The 12107-nt window shown below is 41.8% G+C and overlaps 1 protein-coding gene across 2 annotated transcripts in view; it reads left to right on the forward strand.

Annotated features, from left to right (window-relative positions):
• The window catches only part of tanc1b (tetratricopeptide repeat, ankyrin repeat and coiled-coil containing 1b), a 98998-nt gene that overhangs the window by 36370 nt on the left and 50521 nt on the right, over positions 1 to 12107 (forward strand). Inside the window, exon 4 of one of the 2 annotated variants that reach the window (XM_070837920.1) lies at positions 6027 to 6134. In XM_070837920.1, coding sequence (XP_070694021.1) covers positions 6027 to 6134 — 108 coding nt within the window. The remainder of the gene's footprint in view (positions 1 to 6026; positions 6135 to 12107) is intronic. The other variant, XM_070837921.1, reaches the window with a different exon arrangement.

Raw genomic sequence — 12107 nt, forward strand, 5'->3', positions numbered from 1 at the left:
CAAATGATCTGGAAATGCTTCAGTAACTTTTTGTCTGTCATCCAGGCAGGGTGGTGAGCCCGGCTTTTTGCTCACCCAATCTAGCAATGTGCGTGTGTGTGTGAGCTGATCAGGTAATGGCTTTCACACCAGATAGTGGACTGCTTGCACCACTTTTCACCCAGAGCACATCAAATGCTATACATTAGTATATGTTTAAGTCAGTGTACAGTCTTTACTGTGTGTTTTTGTTGTGGGTATTCAGCTCCATAGCTGGTTTGTAAAATGCCTGTGACCTTAGAGATCTTTATTTGTTTTCTTTTTGTTTTGGAGTAAGAGTTAAAGCTTTACTGGATATTATCACAGCAGACTACATTAAACAGCAGCAGAAGGTAATTTGGTAAAGCACTTCAGGATTTCTCATTAACAGCATGTGCAAGTTCAAGGGCAGCGTTTTAAACTGAAATCACCTCATCTAACTGAAAATTATCTCATAAGATTCAAAAAGATACAATCCCTTATGACTGTAACTAATTTTCTATAATCATCCTCTGCTAAACCCTTTTTTATTTTCTCTTTTTTCTTGCCAAATCACTGTTTGATTTCATATCTTATAATACCCAGTATGAATACAATGTTCATCCACTGGCGTTCTTCATTTTCACCTTCATTGCCAGATGAGTGCCATTTATTTTGCAGCTCTGTCTGGAGATTAGGAGCTCGCTTTAGAGCCAGTTGTGACCCCTTTGACGTGAGCTCTCCTGAAGTCAGCTCTGGGGTGCTGACAGTAACCAGACAGCCATGATGGTATATTGATGTCTCTCTGAGAGCTGAGCTGTAAAAGACCTTGTGATGCTGCAGGAAGTCTTTGAAAGGCTCCTCTGATGAGCACCCAGTGAAAAGTTCTATCCGTTTCTCCACTTTACTGCACTTCACTACACTCCAGCTTTGGCGCTTTATCACATGCAATCCCCCCATTTCATCTGCAGTTGAAGCCCGACTCACCTTCTGCCGAAGCGGCCAACACCGAGTGAACTGTCAATGCCTCTTCAGTCAGTCAATAGAATCAGGGTGCTCATATGATATAGTGGTGTACCATGCTAGACCGTAAATGGCTAGGGGAAAGGATAAATCGTACTTTATATTGCTCGAGTTATCGTTGATACCTTTTGAAAATGTATGACCATGTGCACAGTGGAGACGTGATTCACACCAGCGTGTGAAACAAGGTGTGTGATATTGGTGGTGTTTAATAAACATGTAGTGTTCGTTGTGGTACTGTGCAGAAATTACTTGCAGAAATTAAAATGGTACTATGCAGAAATTCAAATACGAAATCGCAACATGCCAGCCTGTGAATGCAGAAGACATCATGAATTAGTGTTCATATTATAAGTTGATACATGAACCATGTCTGTAAGACAGTCTCAGCTAGGGTAAAAACTGCACACAGCTATTAACAAGACCAAGTGTCTCTCATGCTCTCTGTAGGACGTTCAATGAATAACAATAACTGAGTTTGACACACAGCACCAGTCCAATCCATCCATATATTATTTCTCACTTTTGATTTGAAGAATGACATTTCGGAGCATAAAGAGGGGCTGTTGTCAGACTTGCTTTCATTCTCTTTGCTGCACAAAGAGGACACACTGTCTTTATTGAAAAGTTGAAATGTGAAGAAGTCAGAGTCCAACTTGAAGAATGCTGGGAAAACTCCTTGATCACTTCCTAACCATGAACAATCCTCTCTTTCATCGACACTGTAAGCTGTTGGTCATAGGTATTTGGTGTGTGTGTGTGTGCATGTGCGTGTGTGCATGTGCTTGCTGATTGATAGCTCGCTGGTCATGGATTCCTGAATCTCACAGTAAATACCGGCGAGTCCTCTGCAGTCACAGCTCGCCTGGCTGAGTTTACACCAGAGATACTCTTTCCTCCTCCTGCTTTTCTTCCTCAACTCATCTCCTACCCTCTGTCTGCTCACTGTTCTACACATGTATTTAACACGTGTATTTACATAGATACACATTCACGCATACAGTATATTTACTGCACATCGAAGTTAAGCAGCTGGTGTTTTCACTCATGGAAACAGTTTTGCTACAAACTGAAAATACACCGTACTTAGTTAGTCTGAGCATGTGAATCTCATATGCCATCTTTTTTCCCAGTGCTCTTCCTTTAGGCTCACATCTTACCTTTCACTCCCCTTTTCTTCTTGAATATAGTACAACCGACTATTAAAAATCAACTTCAGCAGAACTATCAACAGAAACAAAAGTACAGCAAAAATACATTTAAAAAAGAATTAATTCTGCTGTTGTCGTTGTTGTCTGTTGTTATTTCTCTCTGTTATCTTTTTACCAGTTCTTGATTGGGGCGATCTCCTTTACATGAGTGCACCCGCACATTGTTTCCAGATGTTAGACACTGCACATCACAGTGCACAGACATTTTTAACTGTATACCCCTCACTCATCATTATGCCCTTTACACCAGGCCAGGTTGGCCGTCTCTGTCCATCCGCAGGCTCAGTCATTAGTACTTGTTCATTTATAAAGCCATTCTGAGTAAACTCCCATCATACATTGGCACTTAAATTGCACAGAGAGCTGATTGCAGTTATTGTCTGAAATTGCATGATGTGTTTTTATTTTCTGTTCCAAATGCTTTGAATGATTTGGGAATGAAAGCTTTTATGTGCTCTGCTCCCTTTGGAATAGTCTCCAAAAAGACTTCAAACTGAAGGACTTGGTTTCTCTGCCAAATATTAATGCTCGTAGTAATACAGCGTTAAATGAATCAGCTGGCACTTGTCTATGTCCGCAGGGATTTGAATCATTTATACATTTTTAATCTATATCTTTTATGCTCTGTGTTTCTTTGCTTCATTTTGTTTACTGTTGCTTTGTCTGTAACTCGTTGCACTGGTCAGGTCTCGCCTCTAAAAGAGATCACTGATCTCAATGGGACTAACCTGATTAAAAGGGGGATTAATAAAATACAAATAAAAACAATTTGTGTTGCAACCCCAAAGCTACTCTGAACCACCCGTGCCTCATCCTAACTCTTATTCAAGCGAAACATACTTTTAATCAGTCTCATAGCTTTTCCTTGCTCTAATGAGCATTCGCTTGCTTTTTTGGAGGACATCAGAATGAGATATTTCTCATTTGTCCTCTCTGCATGGTGCATGTTCAGAATACTAAGACTTGATGCTTTTTAATTTGTTGTGTCTGGATCTGAGATAGACTGTCAGCTGATGTTTCTCTACACAAAATCTTCACATTTTTCCTTCCTCGTTATCATTTCCTCCATGATTCTGTGTAAAATTAAAAGTTGATTGTCCGACATTTATTACGGTTAATTGTGTGCCTATTAATGCGCATGTTAATAGATCCCCCTTCTGGATCTTGCGTCCAAAGTCCGATAAGCACACGTCATATCTGCCTCTCACTCGTTGTCCTTCAAGGGTCATGTGCCTGACACTTCCATTTCTGCGACCTTTTCATGCCTGTTATAAACTGCAATTGCTTATTCACAGTGCTTCCATTTAGAAGGGCACAGAGGTAATGAAAGACTGTTAACTCTTGAGATGAGATTTTGAATGGAAAGGAAACCCCCATGCGCTTCATCTGTCCTGTGCTGATGCTCAGACATCAGATTCATGCTTAAGAGCCTTTTGCCTCTTCCTTGTACTATCAGCCCTCAGATGGGGCCTAAAATTACCTTGATAGTCAGCCACGTTTGTTATTTCAAGTGTGGATCCTGTGTTCCTCTCTGCGCTTTGTGTAAACCAAATCTGAGGTTAAGCATATGGTTTAAATTACTCAAACTATGCCGTCTGTTGTTTTTAGATACACTCAACAGAACATATTTGGCAGTGTGCTTTTAGTCCAAGATATTTACCTGAACTAAGTGTGTCTCACACACAGCCCTCTCTGTCTCTGTAGTCCCACTTTAATTGGAGCCGTGTGACTCCTGGGTAATAGGTTGTGCCTGACCATCCACAGATGAATGGAGGTTTTCAGAACAGACGCCTTGACTGTGTCTGCCAAACAGCAGGCTGACTTGGATTGCTTTCGTAGATGCTTCACTGGATCAGTTTCTTTCACGTTTAGACCTCGTCCATGTACGCAAATCAAATAGCCTGTAACATCTCATCTGTTCGTAATCCAGTGTGCCGATTAAAGTGCTTTGAAGCAAAACCATCATCACCTTTTACACCTATTTTTCACTACGTACTACAGCTGCTGCTTTCTGCTCCACAGACGGGTGACCGCATGTAACTTTGGGCTTTCACTTTGAGTTCTTTCACTGGCTTTACATCATGACAGAAGGCGAGAACACCCAGTTTTCAAAGGCAAAAGCTCGTCTCAAAAGCATCAAAAGCACCGTTCCTCACTTTGCATTTCATGTCACATATCCATAGATGGCACTGTGCATCAAGCTGTCTGTGACTCTCATGCTTGGTTTGTTGCGATGACACTTCCAGATCATTTCCTCTCATATGGCTGCTTGTGTAACCCCCCTCCACTTACCTCCACTATTAGTGTCTGTGGCCAAGATCACAGCTGTGGTCTCAAAAATTGCTCCATCTGATTAGAATAATTCTTTTTCTTTTTTTCTTGAGAGGGGAGTGACTGGTTTTCGAATGTGGTAAGAGGAAATGGCTATCTCTGCCTTCCCATCTAATCTTTATGTTATGACTGGGGTTACACATACAGTCATCTGATAACAGGAGTCTGAAGGAGGAGGAGGAAGTTTGGATTGTGTTACTGTAGGTCAAGGTTGGAGGAGGAGTGGCGCAAGGGGAGGCATGCTTTAGCTATTTTTTTAGTGGATTTATGGATCTAAATTATAGAGTCACTTCCTGTTTTCAGATTGTTTTATGCAGTCTCATTTTTGCTTTTGTGTCTGGACTCTGGAATGTATTTATTTTTTACACAAGAAATTGTGGGAATGAAGTAGAGGACTTGAAATGTGAAGAGCTTGTGGGTGGGGAGATGTTTGTCTCATGGCTTTGTATTTAGTCTAGTGTCTTTGCTGAATCTCCTGCATGTATAAACGATCACACTGCCACTCTTTGGATAGATTAGTAGGCCTTTGCTACCACTTTGCTCAAGCTTTTTAGGGCAGATTTAACAGAATGTACAGGGGCAAATCTTTTTGCAAACGCAAGGATGGAAATGTTGAAAAAGGAGCTGAGGGGTGAATATGTCAGTGGTTTATCTTAAAGATCGGCACAGTGAGCAAGCATTCTGTGTGGAGCTGTGGGATTTTCTAATTCTGTCGCAGCATTAGCAGAGGGAAGAGAGCAGCCAGCTAACCTCGACTCCTCGCTAAAGACAAAGACAGTCCTCAGAGAACTGTCCCGCTGTCCCAGATACATCACCTGACTTACCCCAGGATACCTGGACCTTAATCTATCCACATGCACCCTTTTCGGTATACTTCCAATGGACTGTTTACAGATCAACATGCAGAAAAACTCTGTTTTGCTCGTCCCCAACAGTGCATGTGTGTTTGTGTGTGTTTAAAGTTCACGAAGAGGCTAATTGTTGTGGTTTCCTGCTGTAGTTTACATTCCCAGAGCTGACTAGCAGTGTTTTACTGGGAGACTCCAGCCATGCAGACAATATTCCAGGTTGTCTGACGGACCAGAGCTGCTATCAGCGCAGGGAGCTCTCTGTGTGTGTGCGTGTGTGCGTGTGTGTGTGTGCGTGTGTGCGTGTGTGTGCGTGTGTGTGTGTGTGTGTGTGTGTGTGTGTGTGTGTGCGTGTGCGCACTATGGAGAGCAGCCATGCCTGTCCAACTAAGACACCACCGCCTCTCATCTCTAGTCCCATCTGGAACACGTTAATCCAGCGAGAACTCTCTCTCTCTCTCTCTCTGTTTCTCTCATTCTCTCCTCTTTTGCATTTCTTTTCCCCTCTGTCACTCCTTCTGACTCTCTCTCCCCTCTCTCTTTCTTTCTCTCCCTCTCACCCTTCTCTCTCTCTCTTTCTCTCTCTCATTCTCCCTGTGTCTTCGGTTCGTGCCAGCAGGTCCAATCAGGAAGCCCAAATATGTGGAGAGTCCTCGCGTTCCCTCTGATGCCATCGTTTCAGCACTGAGGAAGGTGGCAGATAACAAGGAGTCCTTACACAATGGTGAGTTTTGCTTTTCGTTCACATTTACATGTGTGCTTGTGTTTTTGGAGACACTGGAACCCGTTAGATGTGACTAAACTGGCTTCAGAGTGAGAAATGTAGGTGTTGTTGGCTGGAATTCACAACTTTACCCTCACACTGTGATCAGTGTCCATAACTGTAAGTGTGTTTTGTGTTCTATACAATATTGCCGTTGCATCCGTGGGGTCAGTGGTAGGTCTCTGTAATTTAAGGGTAGCAACAGTTCTTGCATGAGTGCACCTTGCAAATAACAGTGCATTTGATCATTCATGTAGCCTCCTATACAAACACACAATAGTGCCGTGTTTATTTAAAAATGTGTGTTTAGATTACAGAGGAGTCAGTTTTCCACTGTGTGGGGATACATTGTCTGACAGAGGCTCAGGGTTTGTTTCATGGGACTGCAATGAGGACAAGACCTTAAATTTCTCAGTAATTGTACATGCATGTGCGTGTCCTTGTGTTTCCACGTTTCTGTGAGGTGTGCCTTTTGTATTATTCCTGCCTATTCTGTCCCGTGTTGGGCATTGTGTGTTTGTTTTGCATAGGGGTAGTGTTCCACTAAGTGCTCTGTTGTGATTTCCAGCAGAGCAGGGCAGGCTCAAATTCCTTCCATAGGCTCAAGTGGAGTTGCAGGATGCGTTATCTTTAGCAAACGGCAACACAAAAAGCGGTGCCCTCGGATTGAACGTGGCTCACATACGCAGACAGTAGTAACCCAGCGCAGCCCAGTCACTGTTGACTGTTACATACCAAAGCACGAGGGTGTGTCTGACATTCAGCTGGCACAGAGCAGCGTTTTCGGCTCAGAGCGGTCTACCGGTAGATAGCGGATGCCAGATAAATGTTATCTCACGACAGCTGGTGTACTGGCACTGTTAGTAAGCTAATTTATGAGCTGTATACTCAAAAAGTTTTAGAGTTCATGTTTGGATTTTGTAAACAGAAATTTATGGGGAGAATCTATGTAGTGGGGTTAGTCATGGTGCAATGTTTTTGAGTATGAATGCAAACTTACTGCAGGTTTGCACGAACAACACCCCTATCCCCCACCTCACCATCACTCCGCACCTTTCTACCATTCCCCATGCATCCTCCCCGTCCGCAGACCTGAGAACCCTTGAAGCGCATGTTGCGCCTTCACATGCCTGTGCTGTCTTAGAGACGATCTTTCCTAAGCTTTCACGCCTCCCGCTTGCAACACAGAGGAAAGGTAAATAATGCTCAAGGTTAGTGCACTCGATGTTAACAAGACTACTCGACTGCTCTCGTTGTGGTTGTTTTAACCTTGTGTAGTCAGCGCTGCCTCTTTGTTAATTTTGTTCTGGGCTCTTCAGGTGATGTAACAAGCCTATCTCACAAGTAAATGACTGATCCCCTGATGAAGCCTGTAGAGAATTTGTAGAGAACCATCCAACTACTTCAGTCTCAAACACAGAGCGCAGACAAAACAATCAAGCTATTATTGTTTTAATTTTGCATTGCGTTTTTTCTTTTGGTCTATAATGATGCTACAGATCAGAACAGTTACAAATCTGGTCATCAACAACAGCCAAAGAACGTCTCTTTTTGATCGACACGAGCCAGATTTTTCAGATTTTATCTTATTTTCTAGCTTTGGTATTGAATTGTACATGTTCTCAAACATTGAGTGAGGTCTCACAGAGCTGAAGAATGAATGAATGAATCTGTTTTTAAGGTCAGACAGCTCCTTACCAGTGGCCTTCATTGCTGCCATGTGCAGTAATTTAATAAGTTTAGGCAGATACGCCTGGAGAAACTATCCACCAATTCTTCCCACAGTCATAGTTAGCAGGTAAAATAAGTTTACTGCTGAGAAATTACAGGAATGAGCCAACCAACTCAACTAATGATGTACAATTAGGCACTGTATAAATTCTAGACTAATGGTAGCTAATTGTAACAGCCCAGCTGTAGCAGGATGAGGCCCCATGCAAAGGCTACAGGCTTTTGAGCATGGCTACACACCATGCCTCTCCTTTTCGCTCCCACATGGACCCATTCACACATATAGGATTTGCATTTAGTTACACCATACAGTTGGAGCTAGTGTCTGAGTTTGGCGTAGGCCTGTTACATCGACTGAATACATTTGTGTTAATGTGTCACCCGCCGGATGTGACAACGATGTATTCATTGTTCTTTTTTCAGTAAAGAGGGCATCTTTCAACCCCTGTTAGTCTCCTACTTCAGAGAGGGTAAACAATGCTGCCTTTTTTGCTAACTGCTGAGACAGGACGAGATGGTTGTTTGACATTGCAGCGTTTGTAACAAGGTCAGCGTCAACATGGAATGTTGATAGAATGCCGGAAGAACCTGACTCGGAAAAAAATTGGATGTTTTGCAGCATGAGAACTGTGTGTTATTTGGGCCCCAAATAAAGTGAGATTTTAGGAGTTGTAATCTAATTAATAATAATAATAAGACATTTTACTTATGAGCACCTTTCAAGTGGGCCACGTACACTTTACAAATCCAGTAGACTCAGTCAAAACATAATAAAATCTAGTTGAGACAATCAATACATTATAAAAGCACATTATAAAAAAATTATACAGTAACGACAATAACAGATAAAAAGATAAAAAGACTAAAGTCAGTTAGTATTCACATTACGAAGCACCAGAAAAAGCTAATCTTATACAGGTGAGTTTTCATTTGCGACTTAAAAGAAACAACAGATGTGCACTGGCACAGACCCTGAGGGAGAGCATTCCAGAGGTTAGGGCCCGCAACACTAAAGGCTCTGTCACCCATAATGCAGAGCCTGAAGGAGGGAGTGGAGAGTAGATGGGCATCAGTGGAACATAGTGAGTGCGTGTGTGGGAATGGAGAATGGGATAGGTAGGGAGGCGCCAAGCCATGGAAAGATCTATAAACAAGAAGTACTTAAAAACAAAGTCAGTATTTAACTGACAGCCAGTGCTGTTGCTGAAGGGTGAACTTGATGTACTTAAGTGTTTTTTGTTGGCCGTTGTGCTGTAGGAGGAACAATTTACATCAAGTAGTTCATTTTGGCCATCCTCAGCTATTATTAAAGCTTTCATGTGGAGTTTGAATTTATTCATCTCAGCTGTCTACTGCTCTCTGTTGTGGACACGCAGGATGGTCTTTAGGCTGAGAAAAGAAATGTGTGTTTGACCTGCAGTGGAGTCATCTTGCATTGCTCTGTCTTTGAGGAAGGATAGAGTTTCTCGTACATGTGTGTATTTTTATTTTGTCTGTGTCTGTTCAAGTACATTTCTGTTTGTTTGTGTGTGTGTGTGTGTGTGTGTGTGTTTGTGTTTGCGTGAATGAGTGCACATGCAACAGGTGGCCAACAGTCCGCCTGTCAAAATTGTTTCAGCTGTCACAGATCTCTGTCTCTGTCATTCAAAGCTGAATCTCAGGTCTCAATCTGTCCCATGCGGACTGCATGTCTCCCTCTTACACTCCAGTGAGAGCCAAGCCAAAACACATAACACCTTTGCTCATGTACTGATTATCTGGTCAATGCTAAAGCTATGGCCCAACTTAGTTGTTAAGTATTCTATGAATTTACACTTAAATCATCTGTCAGTGGTAATGCTTTCACTTCTCTAATGTAGCTGCACTGGTAGTAATCTGACCATTCATTTTCATATCTTTTTTTTTTTTACAATGTGTGTTAATGGCACCCTTTGTCCTATTCATGGCGTTCCATTATTAACTTGAGATGTAGCAGCGAAAAATGTTTAAGTTTCTAAATGTATGCCTGAGCTATCAAATGTGTCTCTTTGGGCAAGAAAATGGGCTAGCCGTCAGTCTTCAGTCTCATTTTATCCGTAAGTGTATGTGGCTATGTGTAAATTAGGTAAATGTGGTCTGATCTTTTTTTATTAATTCCTGTTATGTAAATCATCATCAAAGAGAGGTAATCTGATGCAAGTTCTCACAGCCACAGCTGGGGTCCTGGCAGACTGCATACAACAACTGTTTTTGCAAATGTAGGAAACCCTGGTGACACTGGTGACTTCTTTTTACACTCATTTTGAATTGCACATTCCTAAAACAGTACGTACAGACAATGTCAGATTATTCCTTTTTACTTGGCATGGCACTGCATTGAGAAACGAAGACAGAGAGATGTGAGGAAATGTTTTTTTCTTCTTAAAATGCACACTATGATTCAATCACACATAAAGCAGTTTTACAAAATGGCTGTGTTTTTTTTCTACCATTTTATAAAGGCTCAAGCCCAATTTAATAATCAAGGCCCATTGTTACCATGATATTTAGGCAGACTTTGTGGCAGCAAAGATGAATAGGCTGTGATTTCTTTTTGGCTGTAAGTGAGAAGTAGATCTGTCCCTTTTCTATGGCATATATTCCCTCTTTGAATCAACAGCTGGAAGCTGAAACTTTGTACGTTGTCTGTTTTTTCTCTTGTTAAATTATGAAGCTTCATTAATCTGCTCTGTTCATATCTTGAGGATCTCTGTAGCACAAGCACTGTGCCCCACAGGGTTGAATCACTGTATGAAGAAGCTTAGGCTCTGTTGGTCAAATGGTTCATGATATGACATCTATATCTACAGTTAGGACAACATTAATAACAGTTAACAACAGCCAACAGCGAATCTCATGTTACTTATTATCAACAACCTCAGCTCAGCATGCTGTAATGTCTCTTTGGACAGTCCATGTTTGCTCGCAGGACATTTGTGGTTCTAACATCGGAATGTGCAATAAGAGCGCTCAACGTGCTTCAGGGGAGCACGTCACCTCGTACCTCTGAACTCAAATGGGGAAGCAGGATGCATGCTCTCATTGAGGGTTCATTAAACAGGCTCCACTGTTGTGGTAATGAAACTCCAGCTGCTAATGAGCACCGGCTGGATTGTTTTCCCAGCAGGGAGAGAGCCAAGACAGCTCTGTGGACCCAGTCTGTTCATGGCGTACCACCCCCCCCTCCCCCAACCTCGTTCTGCTCCTCCTCCTTCCGTCTTCATTCTCCTATATTTCACACCTGCTCATAAACTTCCTCAAGCAGGCGATAACGATGTTGTTGTTTTTCCGTATCTCCAGGATAGTGTGGGATAGAGGACTAATCAGATACTGTATGAAACACAGGAAGGTAATTCTCATTGGGCAGCCATTTTGCATTATAACTGCCTTCCTTCCAGATAATGCACTAATCACATTAGGTAAAATTACCTTATGAGTGCTAACAAAGTTGCTGTTGCCCCACTGCCACAGTTTTATCAATCCTGCTATAGAAACATGAATAGCGGCCATTCTATTGTGAAGCCTTAAACTGATTCATAAAGTAGTGCTAAGCGGCATACAAGTTTAGAGCTAGTGTTGCTCATGTGAAGTACTGCTCCATTCAGATGGGGCTAATTAATAAACAGGGTTAATCAAGTTGAGAGTCATGAGAACAATGCTGCTGATTGACTACACTCATCATTTATGGATAGAATTTTATTCACTGAAATATTACAGGAACTCATTCAACTCAGACAAAACTTTACCATACTATTTTCCCTCTAATCAAATTATTAACTCTGAGGCAGTCTACTGCCTTGATATAAATCCTACTTAAAGCTCAACTGTCCATTCACTGACCTTGCATGGTCTGACTCCGCCATCAGCGTTTTAGTTTTTTCTTTGCACACACGAGCTTCCTATTATGGTTGTATGTCCATGTTAAGGTTTGTTATCCATCAGGTTAGCCAAAGACTTTTATAATAAGTAATGTAATGGCGAGAATTGTGAGTCAACAAGAGCCTCATCTATTGTAGGATTTCTTTAGGTTGCTGCCATTATCAACATTTCATATTCAAAAAATCCAGTAACTGTATATTCGCTGATATTGACCATTAACTGAAGACATAATCGTGTAGATTGTTGTTGGAATATGATTAATTCAAGTGATTTTTAACAACAATGCACATATTGTGTGTAAAAACT

This window comes from Pempheris klunzingeri, chromosome 10, assembly GCF_042242105.1.
Source record: "Pempheris klunzingeri isolate RE-2024b chromosome 10, fPemKlu1.hap1, whole genome shotgun sequence".
Taxonomy (NCBI): domain Eukaryota; kingdom Metazoa; phylum Chordata; class Actinopteri; order Acropomatiformes; family Pempheridae; genus Pempheris; species Pempheris klunzingeri.